Here is an 18,463-nt window from a genome sequence, read left to right as displayed (position 1 = left end):
ATGGGAACCTCTGTTCCGTGGAAACGGGACCCTCTCCGGCTGCCGAAGCCCCGCTCTCCGGCTCGGGAGGAGCCCTGCGGGCGGTTCTGGCGCTACTCGCGCGCCGGGCTGCCGGGGGTGAGGTGCGCGCGGGCGCGTTGTCCTCGCTGGCACCCGCGTCGAGAGTGTATCTTTCCAAGGGCTAAGCGCGCGAGAAGGCAGGTCGGCTCTGGGACTCCCCGCTGTGTTCCGGCCTCCTGGTGGCACTGCTCCACCTCTCTTCGTGGGGCTTATGCTGTGCCCAGTGCAGATGATGACTGGGTGCCGCACGGAATTCCTTGCGTTTACCTTATTTGTACAGAGACTGTCTATAGCAGAATGTGGCGAAGGTCATAGGGAAAGAAAAGGGTGTTGGGGGATTCAACTGAGGTGAGTTCTAACCCTTGAAACATGTTAACTGTGAGGAAAATTACTCCTTGTGTTTCTTCGTCACCCATCTCTGCACCTCATGGAATTGCTACCTGACTGGCGGAGAGCCTGTCAAAGTTTTAACACGGTGCCTGCCACTTAATATCTATCCTCATTACTTCAGCCCTTCCTACACGAGGGTGTTTGAACAAGCAGACCCGGGGTGCCAATTATCACCTGCAAAGTGCCTCGCATCTGGTTATATTCACTCCCCATTCAGCACCCTAAACAACTACTGTCATCATGAACATGCACTTACTGAGCACCTGTGCTAAGACAAATGCCAGGTGCTTGGGGTTAGAAGAGCTAGCTGAACTGCAGAACCCTCACTCAGTGTAATGACTGCAGGTAGGAGTGGAGAGTAATATTTACATATTGTCCCAGTTTAGTCAAGTCATTTACAACAAAACAAAGCCTATTATAAGTGTTATGAAAATTTTGAGGTGGTGTCCTCTCTTCTTTCCTTTCACTTCAAATAGGCAAACAGAGATTAGAACCCTTCTTATTTTTGGCTTCCCTAGAAGTCTTCTTAGTTGGGTCAACTCATTCAAGTGGACATCTTGGTTGAAGTGACAGTCTTTTTCTTTTTTGTCGAGCCTCTTCTTGACAACTCAGTTTGCTCTTTGTCATCGCTAGGCATTTTGCATTCAGTATTTGATCATGCCTTCCCTTCTAAGAGAGTAAACTAAGTTTCCACAGAAATTGTTATTAATATTTTATCTCTTTAGATGCCATAGGCTTCCCTGGTGACTCAGTAAAGAATCTGCTTGCAATGTGGGATACCCCAGTTCAATCCCTGGGCGGGGAAGACCCCCTAGAGAAGGGAATGGCAACCCACTCCAGTATTCTTGCCTGGAAAATTCCATGGATAGAGGAGCCTGGTGGGCTACAGTCCATGGGGTTCTAAGAGTCAGACTCGACTGAGCAACTAACGCTTACTTATTTAGATGTCATAAAGAAACTGTCAAGTGAAGAAATGGGGTAAAACCTAAAGCTTTATTTTCAGAAGAGTAGCATGCCAAGAAATTTAAGCAATCTGTATTTAGAATTTTTGTGGACTTTGTGGGTACCCGGTTCCCTTCTTATTGAAATGTTGTTATAGCTTGTCTGTGTTTATTAAGTTTACCATTGTAGTACACTCCCAGATACTATTAATTGCAAAAAAAATTTTACTAGGATTATTATAATAACTTCAAAGTGTGAAACAGCCTAAACTATCTAGCAATTTACTTGCTAAAAGTAATTTAGAAAATGCTGATGGAATGCTGACAGTGTACACAGCACTTTGGAGTTTGTAAGAAATGGAAGAAAGAGCTGTGCCTTCAAGATGTGTGCATAAAGTAGGGTGGTGGGATTTTAGGACATCTGAACTAAAAGGCCAGGGTTCTGGTTTGTCCAGCCTCCGCTATCTACTAGCTGGAAGCCTTGGACCAGCAAGTCAGTAACATCCCTGATCTCGAGAGTCCACATATATACAATAAACATAATTAATATTCTGCTATCTGAGAGGGTTAGTGTGAAAGTCAGATGACTTACTGTATGTGGCAGTGTTTTGTAACCTGAAAATCCCCACGGGGATCTACAAAACCATGACTAAAAAGTCATACAAGAGTCTGAGGGCCTCAGAGTGATTGAAAAGGGAGAGATCTCAGCTTCAGTGATCTTAGGCTTAGTGGAAGAAGCATGGCTTTAACAGCAATTGAAGAGTGAATCAAAAAAAAAAAAATGTAAAGGATGTTTCATGAATATATTTATTTTAGGTAAAAATTAGCATAGCACAAACCTTGCTAGGACTGTGTTGAAGATAGAGCCAACTCTGGTGCCCTCACTTGGCCCTCAGATCAGATCTCACTGTTACCGTGTTGTGTAAAGATGTGGGGTAGAAAGGAGTTGGCTTTCTATAATTCCTGACTTGTTTCAGTTTATATATGCTCAGATGAGAAGATTTATGCTTGTGTTACCTGGTTTTATCTAATATAACTTTCACAATTGGACAAGTAACTTCAAAATTTTCCTATATAGAGATAATGAATAAAATAATTCTAATAGGGCCAACTCAAACAAGCAATTGAATGACATGGCTGACTGTCCTCTCCACACAGACATTAAGAGGAAGAAATCCTGTTGGTTTAATCACGATTGACCAAAAGTTGACAAAAATGAAAAAAATCTAGAAAGAATTAAGGAGACAAGTTGAAATATAGCTTTACATTCAATATATATTATATAGCATATATAATTATTATATATAGCTTATATAATAATTGTAAATAACTTGCATAATAATTGTATATAATTATTGATATTAATATAATTAAGTTATATTTGTATAATTAAACATAGATGTAATAGCTTTATTATGTCATATAATATATTATAATTTAACATCTACTATTGACTTCTTATAGTTTGTATACATAGTTTATATATAACATGTTAATCTATATAATGTATATTATGCATACTAAATATTATATATTATTTAATACCAAACTATACCAAAGTAGATATTATATTATACCATCTAGAAAATACAATATATATTATGCATTATACCAAAGTATGTGCTGCATAATATTAAATGTTATATAGTACACCAAATGCATAGCATATAATATACATCATAAAATATATGAATATATTTAAATATAAAATAAATAAAAATGTTTAAGTGCATGCTCTTTTTTTTTTTAAATAATAGAATTACTTAAGTAAAACATTTTCAGGTCCCTTTATAAAGAGCAGAATATGAGGAATGAGGAAGAGAGTATACTCTAGGTTGACAGCTCATGTTTGAACAGACATGAAAGAAATAGTGGGTAGTTTGTGCTTATAGTACAGAATAAATCAACCTGGCTTAAGTAAGTTTGAATCAGGTGTATTTCAAAGTGGACAGTGACACCCAAGACAAAAATAACAATGAAATGACACTATATACCCACTTCTGCTACTGCTGCTAACTCACTTCAGTCATGTCCGACTCTGTGTGACCCCATAGACGGCAGCCCACCAGGCTCCCCCGTCCCTGGGATTCTCCAGGCAAGAACACTGGAGTGGGTTGCCATTTCCCTCTCCAATGCATGAAAGTGAAAGTGAAGTCACTCAGTCGAGGCCGACTCTTAGCGACCCCAGGGACTGCAGCCTACCAGGCTCCTCCCTCCATGGGATCTTCCAGGCAAGAGTACTGGAGTGGGTTGCCATTGCTTCCTCCATACACCCACTAGAATGACTTAAATTTCAAAAACTGACCATACCAAGTATTAGCTATAAGGTAAACTGTAGTTATCAAGCATTCTTCGTTGTTAAAAGGATACAACCACTTTGGAAACAAAATTTTGACAGTTTCTTAAAACGTTAAATACACATATATCTAAGTATTTTACACCTGGGTATCTACTCAAGAGAAATGAAAGCATATGTTCACATAAAGACTTGTTCAAGAATTTTTATAGTGGCTTTATCTGTAATAGCCAATAACTAGAAACAATACAAATGTCCTTCAACAGCTAAAAGGGTAAACTAAATTAAGGTGTATTTTTACAACTGAATGTTACTCAGTAAACAAACAAAACCACTTAAATTTTTATGTGTAACAATCCAGATGATTTGCAAGACATTTATGCTTTGTGAAAGCTAGATAAAAATAAAAAGTACAAACTGAGTAATTCAGTTTATCCAAAATTCTAGGAGTCAGATCAACTTGTGTAACAGGAAGCAAGTTGGAATTTGCCTAGAGAAGGAGATAAAGAGATGAACGGATTACAAATAAACATTAGGAAACTGTAGATAGATACTGTGATGGAAAAGTTTGTTGTCTTGACTGTGGTGACCATTTCATAGTGTATACATATGTCGAGTCAACAAATTGTATAGTTACTGTATGTAATATAGCTTAATGCATGTTTGCATGCATGCTAAGCTGCATCAGTCATGTCTGACTCTTTTTGACCCCATGGGCTGTAGCCCACCAGGCTTCTCTATCCATGGGATTCTCCAGGCCAGAATACTGAAGTGAGTTGATTGAACCGGCATCTCTTTTGTCTCCTGTATCAGCAGACAGGTTCTTTACCACTAGCGCCACCTGGGAAGCCCAATATATATTAATAAAGCTATAAATTTTTTTTTAAAACTATGGTAGATCTTGAGCTTATAGAGTTTATATTAATATGTTTGTTGTAGGAACAAGCCCTAATTTGAGGGATTGACAATGAAGAAGGGAAAAGAAACTAAATCAACCTTTCTCAGATTCATATATTCCTTTTTATTTGGGATATTATCCAAGTTTTCAGGCTTCCGTGATAGCTCAGTTGGTAAAGAATCCGCCTGAAATGCAGGAGACTCCAGTTAGATTCTTGGGTCATGAAGATCCAATGAAGGGATAGGCTACCCACTCCAGTGTTCTTGGGCTTCCCTGGTGTCTCAGCTGATAAAGAATCTGCCTACAGTGTGGGAGACCTGGGTTTGATCCCTGGGTTGGGAAGATCCCCTGGAGAAGGAAAAGGCTATTCACTCCAATATTCTGGCCTGGAGAACTCCATGGACCATGGAGTTGCAGAGAGTTGGACATGACTGAGTGACTTTCACTTTCACTTCATCCAAATTTTCATTTTTAGTTATTATATATACTGTGCCAGAACACAGGTGAATTTTAGGTAATTAAAGGAAGGGTCATAGCAAATACCCTCTTCCAACAACACAAGAAAAGACTCTACACATGGACATCACAAGATGGTCAACAACAAAATCAGAGTGATTATATCCTTTGCAGCCTAAGAGGGAGAAGCTCTATACAGTCAGCAAAAAAAAAAAAAAAAAAAGACCAGGAGCTGACTTTGGCTCAGATCATGAACTCCTTATTGCCAAATTCAGACTTAAATTGAAGAACATGGGGAAAACCACTAGACCATTAAGATATGACGTAAATCAAGTCCCTTATGACTATACAGTAGAATTGAGAAATGGATTTAAGGGACTAGATCTGATAGAGTGCCTGATGAACTATAGATGGAGGCTCATGATGTTGTACAGGAGACAGGGAGCAAGACCATCCCCAAGAAAAAGATATGCAAAACAGCAAAATGGCTGTCTGAGGAGGCCTTACAAATAGCTGTGAAAAGAAGAGAGGTGAAAGGGAAAGGAGAAAAGGAAAGATATACTCATTTGAATGCAGAGTGCCAAAGAATAGCAGGGAGACATAAGAAAGCCTTCCTCAGTAATCAATGCAAAGAAATAGTGGAAAACAACAGAATGGGAAAGACTAGAGATCTCTTGAAGAAAATAACAGATACCAAGGGAACATTTCATGCAAAGATGGGCTCAATAAAGGACAGAAATGGTTTGGACCTAACAGAAGCAGAAGATATTAAGAAGAGGTGGCAAGAATACATAGAACTGTACAAAAAAGATATTCACGACCCAGATAATCATGAAGGTGTGATCACTCACACTTACCTAGAGCCAGACATCCTGGAATGTGAAGTCAGGTGGGCCTTAGGAAGCATCACTATGAACAAAGCTAGTGGAGGTGATGGAATTCCAATTGAGCTATTTCAAATCCTACAAGATGATGCTGTGAAAGTGCTGCACACAATACACCAGCAAATTTGGAAAACTCAGCAGTGGCCACAGGACTGGAAAAGGGCAGTTTTCATTCCAATCCCAAAGAAAGGCAATACCAAAGAATGCTCAAACTACCGCACAATTGCACTCATCTCACACACTAGTAAAGTAATGCTCAAAATTCTCCAAGCCAGGCTTCAGCAATACGTGAACTGTGAACTTCCAGATGTTCAAGCTGGTTTTAGAAAATTCAGGGGAACCAGAGATCAAATTGCCAACATCCTCTGGATCATGGAAAAAGCATGAGAGTTCCAGAAAAACATTTCTTTCTGTTTTATTGACTATGCCAAAGCCTTTGACTGTGTGGACCACAATAAACGGTGGAAAATTCTGAAAGAGACGGGAATACCAGACCACCTCACCTGCCTCTTGAGAAACCTGTATGCACGTCAAAAGCAAAAGTTAGAACTGGACATGGAACAAGAGACTGGTTCCCAATAGGAAAAGGAGTACGTCAAGGCTGTATATTGTCACCCTGCTTATTTAACTTCTATGCAGAGTACATCATGAGAAATGCTGGGCTGGAAGAAGCACAAGCTGGAATCAAGATTGCCAGGAGAAATATAAATAACCTCAGATATGCAACTGACACCACCCTTATGGCAGAAAGTGGATAAGAACTAAAGAGCCTCTTGATGAAAGTTAAAGAGGAGAGTGAAAAATTGGCTTAAACTCAGCATTCAGAAAAGTAAGATCATGACATCACTTTATGGCCAATAGATGGGGAAACAGTGGAAACAGTGACTGATTTTATTTTTCTTGTCTCCAAAATCACTGTGGACAGTAATTGCAACCATGGAATTAAAAGATGCTTGCTCCTTGGAAGGAAAGTTATGACCAACCTCATTTCAGTTCAGGTCAGTCGCTCAGTCGTGTCCGACTCTTTGCGACCCCATGAATCGCAGCACACCAGGCCTCCCTGTCCATCACCAACTCCCGGAGTTCACTCAGACTCACGTCCATAGAGTCAGTGATGCCATCCAGCCATCTTATCCTCTGTCGTCCCCTTCTCCTCCTGCCCCCAATCCTTAGTTTAAAATGCATGTAGAATTTAAATACATGATAATGATAGAACCAAAGACAGGCGGGGAGTAAATGAAGTTAACATTTTCTGTGGTTCTTGCATTGTTGGGGAAATTATAACTGTTAATTACCTTTCCTATGTTAAGGATGCACATTACCTTTAAATAACAATAAAATAAAATTATTAGTATACTAACAATTTAATAATAAAGAGAAATGAGTAAAATAATAAATATAATTAATAACAAGAAGGCACCATAGAAGAAAATAAAGAACATAGAAAACATAGGACAAATTAAAAACACATAGTAAAATGATTGCTAGAATCCCAAATATATCAATAATTATATTAAATATGAACAGACAATTCTATTTTAAAGATGAAGATTGTCATAGTACTGCATTTCCAAAACTGTGGACTGAGGTGCCATGGGGGCTTTTATAAATTCACAAGGGGCCTATGGAATATTTTAAATGTTCAGTGGAAACACGGCAATATTTGATATCTCTCACGTATTTTGCAAACTGCTAGCTCAGAGTAGCTCCCAGTTATGTTAGATTGCAGGAAGTTCTATTGGATGATGTCAAATCTTTGCAAAGCTGGGTTTTCAGCAATGACTGTGATAAAGAAAAAGTACCAAGTGAAAGTTAATCTGGAATCAGAAATTAAATGATGGTTTGCAATCTGATTTCAAGGTTTGCAAAGCTGAGCAGCATTTGACATTCTGTTATTAAGAATTATGGGGGGCACAAGACTTACTGAGCTGTTTGGGCCTAGTTATTTAGTAAATAAACTGTTAAGTATTTTTCCTTTGGCTAGAAATGACATGAAAAAATTACTAAGACTCTAAGAGCGCTGTGAACTTATTAAGTTTGGGGACTCTATCATAATTAAAAATAAAAACTATAGAATAGCATTGACACATGTATATTACCATATGTAAAATAGATGACTAGTGCAAGTTTGATGTATGAAGCAGGGCACACAAAGTTCGATGTTTGGTGCTCTGGGACAACCCAGAGGAGAGGGTAGGGAGGGAGGTAGGAGGGGGTTCATGTTAGGGGGATTCATGTGCACCCGTGGGTGACTCATATCAATATATGGCAAAAACCAGCACAATATTGTAAATAAATTATCCTCCAATTAAAATAAGTAAGTTAATTAAAAAAACAAACAAAAAAAAACTATAGGGAATTCCCTGGTAGTCCAATGGTTAGGACTATGTGCTTTCGCTGCCTGGGCCCATGTTCAACTCCTGGTCGAGGAACTAAGATCCCACAAGGCATGCCAAGCAGCCTGCCTAAATAAATAAAAAATGAATAAAAGTAAAAATGAAAACTATTTGTTCCATATAAAACAAAAATAATACACATGTTCAGAGACAGAATGAAAGAGAAAGTTGCTCAATCGTATCCTACTCTTTGCAACCCTATGGACTATACAGTGCATGGAATTCTTCAGGTCAGAATAGTAGAATGGGTAGCTTTTCCCTTCTCCAGAGGATCTTCCCAATCCTGGAATCTAACCCAGGTCTTCCACATTGCAAGAGAATTCTTTACCAGCTGAGCCACAAGAGAAGCCCCAGAGACAGAATGAATGAATATAAAAAGATGGAAAAGTATGTTATGCAAAAATGAACCAAAAGAAAGCTGATTTGACAAATGTGGCATTATGACAATCTTCATCTTTGAATTATCATTCTGTGTTTATATTTAAAACAGTGATAGGAACTTCCCTGGAGGTCCAGTGGTTAAGACCTGACCTTCCAATGCATAGGTGTGAGTTTGATTCTTGGTTGGCAAGCTAATATTCCACAAGCCACATGGCCAAAAAACCGAAACATAAAACAGAAGCAGTTCAGTTCAATTCAATCGCTCAGTCGTGTCCAACTCTTTGTGACCCAATGGACTGTAGCATTCCAGGCTTCCCTGTCTATCAACAACTCCTGGAGGTTGCTTAAACTCATGTCCATAGAGCTGGTGATACCATCCAACCATCTCATCCTCTGTCGTACCCTTCTCCTCCTGCCTTCAATCTTTCCCAGCATCAGGGTCTTTTCCAAGGAGTCAGTTCTTCACATCAGATGGCCAAAGTATTAAAGCTTCAGCTTCAGCATCAGTCCTTCCAGTGAATATTCAGGACTGATTTCCTTTAGGATGGACTGGTTTAATCTCCTTGCAGTCCAAGGGACTCTCAAGACTCTTCTCCAACACCAGAGTTCAAAAGCATCAATTCTCTGGCGCTCAGCTTCCTTTATAATTCAACTCTCACATCCACATATGACTACTGGGAAAACTGTAGCTTTGAGTAGACAGACCTTTGTTGGCAAAGTGATGTTTCGGCTTTTTAATATGCTGTCTAGGTTGATCATAGCTTTCCTTCCAAGGAGCAAGCATCTTTTAATTTCATGGCTGCACTCACCATCTGCAGTGATTTTGGAGCCCCCCAAAATAAAGTCTGTCACTGCTTCCACTGTTTCCCCATCTATTACCCATTAAGTGATGGGACCAGATGCCATGGTCTTTATTCTGAATGTTGAGTTTTAAGCCAATTTTTTTACTCTCCTTTTTCAATTTCATCAAGAGGCTCTTCAGTTTTTCTTCACTTTCTGCCATAAGGGTGGTGTCATCTGTGTATCTTAGGTTATTGATATTTCTCCTGGAATCTTGATTCCAGCGTATGCTTCATCCAGCCCAGCATTTCGCATTATGTACTCTACATAGTAGTTATATAAGCAGGGTTACCAATATACAGCCTTAATGTACTCCTTTCCCAATTTGGAACAAATCTGTTGTTCCACATCCAGTTCTAACTGTTGCTTCTTGACCTGCATATAGGTTTCTCAAGAGGCAGGTAAGATGGTCTGGGATTCCCATCTCTTGAAGAATTTTCCACAGCTTTTTTTTTTTTTTTTTGTGATCTATGCAGTCAAAGGCTTTGGCATAATCAATAAAGCAGAAGTAGATGTTTTTTTCTGGTATTCTTATGGCCTTTTTTTTTTTTTGATGATTCAATGGATCCATTGAAAACAGAAGTGATGTTGTAAAAAATTCCATAAAGATTTTAATAATGGTCCACATTAGAAAAACAAAACAAAAAAAATATAGATATGTTGTTGTTCGGTCACCAAGTTGTATCTTACTCTTTGCAACCCCATAGACTGCAGCATGCCAGACCTCCCTGTCCCTCACCATCTCCCTCAGTTTACTGAGGGTTAAATCTGTAAACTTGTTTTTTGTTTGTTATTTGCCTTACAAGTAAAGTACAGAAAATATAATTTGAGGCAAGATTCATTACTAGAGATAAGGAGATATATATTGTAATAATAAAAGAGTCTATTTACTAGGAAATATAATTTTAAAATATATAAAGGTACATCACTATACATATATAAAAACATTAAAATATGTATCGTAAAAAAAAGAGCAGAGTTAGAAAAATAAGAAAAATGTACAATAGATGGAACATTATCTGGTACAATAAGCAGACACCCACAAATCAGTAAGTATCCAGATGATTTAAACAAATATGATTTTGCCTCACTGATACACCTATAGCACTGCACCCATTATTGCAGACACACAGTTTTTACAAATATATACACATACAATTGTCTCATTTGATCATATACTAAACCATAAAACAAACTCAATTAACCTCAAAGTTGGTAATAAATATATATCTAAAGACATTTCCTCAAATGTGTATAAATTCTGCAAAACTATTCTAAGTAAACCGTGGGTCAATGAAGAAACAATGGTCATTATCAAATGTTTAAATTGAAAAAAAAAACACATTATAACTCATGGAATACTGTCAAACTGTTAAAAACACTGCTTTCTTTGTTTAGAAACTATGAACAGCTGAAAATTTTAAAAAGTCTGAGTAATTATCTCAGAGTGTTAGTATCTCTAACACTCTGGCTCAGTGTTAAAGAATCTTCCTGCCAATGCAGGAGATGCTGAGTCCTTGGGTTGGGAAGATCCCCTGGCATAGGAAATGGCAACCTATTCTAGTATTCTTTGTGGAAGATTCCATGGACAAAGGAGCCTGAGGGACTACATTGCGTGGTGTCGCAAGAGTTGGATGTTACTGAGTGACAGAGCGCATGCACACAGACACACGCACACATGCCTGAGGTTTTAAGGTATAGTAACTGAGTCCAATATTTAAAATATGCATTAAAATATTGCTTCATATTTGTTGAGTTTTGTCTACAAACTAAGTGCTGAAATTTCTTGGTGCCGAATCATTGACTTGGCAACAGACTTTCAACAGTGGTTACTGCTACACCTATGAAACACACTGGAGAGAAAAAAAGATAAAGTATACTAGAAGTTTCTCCACTAACTTTGATGTCACTGTGGTCTTTCTCTCCAGGTCAATGCAAAGCCCCAGTGGAGCCCCATGCTTACAGAACTGATGGACAAAGATGAGTTTCCTGTTGGAACAACTTTGAAGTATAAATGCAGCCTTGGTGATTATGGAAGTGTTCTCTATCACCTGCCTACAAAACTCTATCTGGCCAAGCCCTGAAAACAACTGTACATGTAACAACTGAATACAGGGATTTCCTTTATCTCTATCTGGATTGAGAACTCCTCTGTATCAGTCAGTAATCCTTAAGATCTGATCAATTGTTCAAATTTTGAAACGAAGACACAAGTCTTGGTAACTTTGCCTAAAGTATAATAGATGTGAGATTTATTTTTGTAGATTGTATCTTCCTACTGCTTTGAGTCCCTATCATGCTCATTACAAATTCATTTCACAGGAAATGACCATCAGAAGGCATGACTGAGGGAAAATTTGCTAGGGGATGTCCCATTTATACAACTGAAACTAACTAATGAATGACTCAGGAAAGGAAGGAAAAGTGTAGGTGGGGAGAGAATCCCAAACTTCAAGTCTTTCGATTTATATTGGTTGAATTACAGAGTCAGCATTTTAGTAATAAAGTTTACATTTTTTTTTTTTTTGACAGGCGAACAATATGAGGATGAGACAGATCTGGAGGTGAGGTCTTTTTGAAAACGATGGGTGGAAGGTACCTGATTCTGAGGCAGTCTTGTGAGTTTCCTCAAGGTAGCAAATCTGTGGAACTACAAATGCCCTTCCGTAATCTATGGCCAGGTTGAGATCTTATGTATTAATAGAAGTTCAGAGTATTTTACACCCAAGTTCCCATGTTCTGCTTCTTTCCCATAGGTAAATCATGTGGATCTTTTCTAGAGCCCATAAAGGGCAAAATGAAGATCAACAAAGTCACTTGGTTTGGATCAACTTTTAATTATTTTTGTAATAAAGGGTGAGTTGGCAGTAGCATTGTTTTGGATAACAGTTCTAGAATTGTAACAGTAGCCTCTAAATAATAGTCTCAGAGTCAAACTACTTATTCACTCAAAATATAACTTTAAGGTTTCTAAGTAGAGGTGGTGACTTGAACCCAGGCATTTAACTACGCTTGGCAATGACTAAACAAATATTTGAAAAAAATAGGAAAAACCTGTATCCAAGATAGAAATTAGAGGGGTGAGGATAGTCTTTTCATACTGAATTAAGGTACCTAAAGCAAAGTGAAACATTCACTAGATGAGATTGACCAGCATTCTAAAAATATAAATGAAACAAACATACCTACATTCTTAAAACAATAAGGCTTAGAAATGTTGGAATCAGGAAAAAGTAGGAAAGACCTCTTTATTTGGGATGATGGAGCAGATGTGATGGATGGGCTAATCTTAATTGTTCTGGCACCCCTACAGAAGTGTACACTATGCAGGTATCATGCAGCGGACATACTCTTGGCTTATTGCTGCAGGAGACAACCAATTAAGGAAAAAGAAGGAGGACCTTATATCTTAAGTTCTGATCTGCTTTTATTACTTATTGCTTACTTACAATACATACAAAATAATATAACTGAAACATAAAAATAGTAATAAAATGAAATGAATTTCAGTGCATATGCCACCAGCCTTAAAAACATCACTAGTCCCTTTGATTACTAAGTACTTGAGTACTATGGAGAAAAGGAAAGATATACCCGATTGAATGCAGAGTTCCAAAGAATAGCAGGAAGAGATAAGAAAGTCGGCCTCAGTGATCAATGCAAACAGATGGAGGAAAATAATAAAATGGGAAAGACTAGAGATCTCTTCAAGAAAATTAGAGATACAAAGGGAACATTTCACACAAAAATGGGCTCAATAAAGGACAGAAATGGTATGGACCTAACAGAAGCAAAAGATATTAAGAAGAGGTGGCAAGAATACACAGAACTATACAAAAAAGATCTGAATGACCCAGATAAGCATGATGATGTGATCACTCACCTACACCCAGACATTCTGGAATGCAAAGTCAAGTGGACCTTATGAAGCATCACTACGAATAAAACAAGTGGAGGTGATGGAATTCCAGTTGAGCTATTTCAAATCCTAAAAGATGATGCTGTGAAAGTGCTGCATGAAATACACCAGCAAATTTGGAAAACTCAACAGAGGCCACAGGACTAGAAAAGGTCCGTTTTCATTCCAATCCCAAATAAAGGCAATGCCAAAGAATGCTCAAACTACCACACAATTGCACTCATCTCACATGCTAGTAAAGTAATGCTCAAAATTCTCCAAGCCAGGCTTCAACAATATGTGAACCATGAACTTCCAGATGCTCAAGCTTGATTTAGAAAAGACAGAAGAACCAGAGATCAAATTGCCAACATCCATTTGATCATGGAAAAAGGAAGAGAGTTCCAGAAAAACATCTACTTTGGCTTTATTGACTACATCAAAACCTTTGACTGTGTGGATCACAACAAACTGTGGAAAATTCTGAAAGAGATGGGAATACCAGAACACCTTACCTGCCTTCTGAGAAGTCTGTATGCAGGTCAAGAAGCAACATTTAGAACCGGACATGGAACAATGGACTGCTTCCAAATCAGGAAAGAAGTACATCAAGGCTGTATACTGTCACCCTGCTTCTTTAACTTCTATGCAGAGTACATTATGTGGAATCCTGCATTGGATGAAACACAAGATTGAAGCACAATCCCACAAGATTGCTGGGAGAAATATCAATAACCTCAGATATGCAGATGACACCACCCTTATGGCAGAAAATGAAGACAACTAAAGAACCTCTTGATGAAAGTGAAAGAAAAGATCTTTTTTTAAAATTTATTTTATTTTATTTTTTAACTTTACAATATTGTATTGGTTTTGCCATATATCAACATGAATCTGCCACAGGTATATACATGTTCCCCATCCTGAACCCTCCTCCCTCCTCCCTCCCCATACCATCCCTCTGGGTCTTCCCAGTGCACCAGCCCCAAGCATCCAGTACAGTTCAGTTCATTGTTTCAGTCGTGTCCGACTCTGCAACCCCATGGACTGAAGCACACTAGGCTTCCCTGTCTGTCACCAACTCCTGTAGTTTACTTAAACTCATGGCTATTGAGTTGGTGATGCCATCCAACCATCTCATCCTCTGTTGTCTTCTTCTCCTCCCGCCCTCAATCTTTCCCAGAATCAGGGTCTTTTCAGATGAGTCAGTTCTTCTCATCAGGTGGCCAAAGTATTGGAATTTCAGTTTCAGCATCAGTCCTTCCAATGAATATTCAGGACTAATTTCCTTTAGGATGGACTGACTGGATCTCCTTGCAGTCCAAGGGACTCTCAAGAGTCTTCTCCAACACACAGTTCAAAAGTATCAATTTCTTCAGTGCTCAGCTTTCTTTATAGTCCAACTCTCACATCCATATGTGACCACTGGAAAAACCAAAGCGTTGACTAGACAGACTTTTGTTGGCAAAGTAATGTCTCTGCTTTTTAGTAAGCTGTCTAGGTTGATCATAGCTTTTCTTCCAAGGGGCAAGTGTCTTAATTTCATGGCTGCAGTCACCATCTGCAGTGGTTTTGGAGCCCCCCAAAATAAAGTCTTTCACTGTTTCCATTGTTTTCCCATCTATCTGCCACAATGTGATGGGACCAGATGCCACGATCTTACTTCTCTGAATATTGAGTTTTAAGCCAAATTTTCACTCTCCTCTTTCACTTTCATCAGGAGGCACTTTAGTTCTTATTCGCTTTCTGCCATAAGGGTGTTGTCATCTGCGTAGCTAAGGTTATTGATATTTCTTCCAGCAGTCTTGGTTCCAGCTTGTGCTTCCTGCAGCCCAGTGTTTCTCATGATGTACTCTCCATATAAGTTAAATAAGCATTTTGACAATATACAGCCTTGATGTACTCCTTTCGCAACTGGAACCAGTCTATAGTTACATATTCAGTTCTGACTTTTGCCTCCTGACCTGTATACAGATTCCTCAAGAGGCAGGTCAGTTACTCTGATATTCCCATCTCTTTAAGAATTTTCCACAATTTGTTGTGATCCATACAGTCAAAGGCTTTGGTATAGTCAATAAAGCCAGAGTAGGAGTTTTTCTGGAACTCATTTGGTTTTTTAATGATCCACCGGATGTTGGCAATTTGATCTCTGGTTTCACTGCCTTTTTTAAATCTAGCTTAAACATCTGAAATTTAACAGTTCATGTAATGTTGAAGCCTGGCTTGGAGAATTTTGAGCATTACTTTACTATCGTGTGAGATGAGTGCAATTGTGTGATAGTCTGAGCATTCTTTGGCATTGCTTTTCTTTGGGGTTGGAATGAAAACTTACCTTTTCCAGTCCTGAGCCCACTGTTGAGTTTTCCAAATTTGCTGTATTGTGTGCAGCACTTTCACAGCATCATTTGAAATAGCTCAACTGGAATTCCATCACCTCCACTAGCTTTGTTCATACGGATGCTTCCTAAGGCCCACTTGACTTCCCATCCAGGATGTCTGGCTCTAGGTAAGGGATCACACCATCATGATCATCTGGGTTGTGAAGATCAAAGTTGGCTTAAAACTCAGCATTCCAAAAAGTAAAATGTTGGCATCTGGTCCCATCACTTCATGGCAAATAGATGGGAAAGCAATGGAAACAGTGACAGATATTTTATTTTCTTGGGCTCCAAAATCATTGCAGATGGTGACTGCAGCCATGAAATTAAAAGATGGTTGCTACTTGGAAGAAAAGCTATGAGCAACCTAGGCAGCATATTAAAAATCAGAGACATTACTTTTCCAACAAAACCCTATGGTTTTTCCAGTAGTCATGTGTGTATGTGAGAGTTGAAGTATAAAGAAAGCTGAGCACTGAAGAATTGGTGTTTTTGAACTGTGGTGTTGGAGAAGACTGTTGAGGTCCATTGGACTGCAAAGAGATCCAGTCAGTCCATTCTAAAGGAAATCTGTCCTGCATATTCATTGGAAGGACTGATGCTGAAGCTGAAACTCCAATACTAGGCCACCTGATGTGAAGAACTGACTCCTTGGAAAAGACCCTGATGCTGTTAAAGATTGAAGGTGGGAGGAGAAGGGGACAACAGAAAATGAAATGGTTGGATGGCATTACTGACTAGATGGATGTGAGTTTGAGTAAACTCTGGGAGTTGGTGATGGACAGGGAAGCCTAGCATGATGCAGCCCATGGGGATGGACAGTGTCAGACATGACTGAGCGACTGAACTGACCTGAACATATACCTTTAATGCTGTGTGCTCTTTTCTATTTTCTTTCCTTCACTCTTCAAAACTTCTCCAAAAGTAACCACCATCATGAATTTTGTCTATCCCTTACATTTGTTTTCTATTTCTCTCATATGTAGTCCTAACCATTATATTTTTTATTATACATATTTTGAACTTTATATAAATGACATGATTTTGTATGTACTTTTATGCATCTTGCTTTTGATTTAATGATTTTTTTCTGACATTCATTCAGGTGATTGTGGTTAACTCATTTTCATTTAGATTGGTACTCTCTTTTACACATACAATACAATTTATTTCTTTGTTCTTTTTATTAAATATTTAGATTATTTCTAGTTTGTTTTGCTTTGCTTTGTTTTGTTTTTATAAGCATCTTTGATATAAACTTTCTTATACAGGTTTCCTAGTGCAAATGGGCAAAAGCTTCTATAAAACAGTGGTTTTCAAACATTTTATCATGATCAACAACTAAAAATATATTTCTATGGTATACAAACACACATAGAGACACACGTATACCATATCACATACACATTTATATAAATTCAAAGTGTCACACAACTATTCAACATTAAACTAGAAATTTTAGCCAGGACAGTTAGTGGAGAGAAATAAATAAAAGGCATCTATATTGGAAAGGAGAACTAAAGCAATCTCTGAAATTAAGATAGTCTTTTGGCCTCTGTGGGAGAGGGAGGAGGGGGGGTGATTTGGGAGAATGGCATTAAAACATGTATAATATCATATAAGAAACAAATTGTCAGTCCATGTTCGATGCAGGATACAGGAAGCTTGGGGCTGGTGCACTGGGATGACCCAGAGGGATGGTATGGGGAGGGAGGTGGGAGGGGGGGTTCAGGATTGGGAACACGTGTACACCCGAGGCCGATGCATGTTGATGAATGGCAAAACCAGTACAATATTGTAAAGTAAAAAAAAAATAATAATAATAATAAAATAAAAAAAATAAAAAATAAATAAATAAAACTAAGGGGAAAAAAAAAAAAAAGACAGTCTGTGTTTGGAGGCCCGATCAAGATGGTGGAGTAGAAAATTTCTAAGCATACCTTTTCTTGCTGCTGCTGCTGCTGCTGCTAGGTCGCTTCAGTCGTGTCTGACTCTGTGCAACCCCATAGACGGCAGCCCACCAGGCTCCCCCGTCCCTGGGATTCTCCAGGCAAGAACACTGGAGTGGGTTGCCATTTCCTTCTCCAATGCATGAAAGTGAAAAGTGAAAGGGAAGTCGCTCAGTCATGTCCGACTTTTAGTGACCCATACCAAGGCTACAAATATATATAGAATAATTATCTCTGAAAACTAATGGAACAGATTGTCAACAACTAAGTGTGTGTGTATATATATATATATATATATATATATATATATATATATACATATACACATGGTCACATTGAGATGCAGAGGAGGAGAAGAGATGTGATCTCATCAGAACCCACATCCCCAGTACAGTGACCCACAGCCAGAAGAAAATCACAACCATAGGGTTCCCCTCTGAGGAGTGAGGTGCCCAAGCCTCATGTTGAGCTCTGCAGCCTATGGCATCTGCACCAGAAAGAAAATTACCATGGTGTCTGGCTTTGAAAGACAGCAGGCTTATGTTTGGGGAGATCCAGAGGGCAGTGGGAGACTCTTCTCTTAAAGGGTTCACTTGCTCTGAGTCCCACACAGACAGAGCAGCAGTTTAAAAATGCCTGGATTTTATAAGAAGGTGATTTACTGTCTAGTTTTAGGGCACTAGGGGATGTACCAGG

At 38.6% G+C, this 18,463-nt stretch overlaps 1 protein-coding gene across 1 annotated transcript in view; it reads left to right on the top strand.

Moving 5' to 3' along the window:
• CR1L (complement C3b/C4b receptor 1 like) overlaps positions 1 to 18,463 on the top strand; it is a 67,332-nt gene continuing 48,869 nt past the window's right edge. The window contains 4 exon segments of the mRNA XM_086342946.1: positions 1 to 300; positions 11,471 to 11,580; positions 11,582 to 11,640; positions 12,075 to 12,106. Of these exon segments, the coding sequence (XP_086199072.1) occupies positions 1 to 300; positions 11,471 to 11,580; positions 11,582 to 11,640; positions 12,075 to 12,106 (501 nt within the window).

This window comes from Bos grunniens, chromosome 16 (genome assembly GCF_055505025.1).
Source record: "Bos grunniens cultivar Pamir isolate PY7600 chromosome 16, Bosgru_T2T1.0, whole genome shotgun sequence".
Taxonomy (NCBI): Eukaryota; Metazoa; Chordata; class Mammalia; order Artiodactyla; family Bovidae; genus Bos; species Bos grunniens.
Note: the sequence above shows the minus strand (reverse complement) of the source record. Positions and strands in the feature narration are given on the sequence as shown.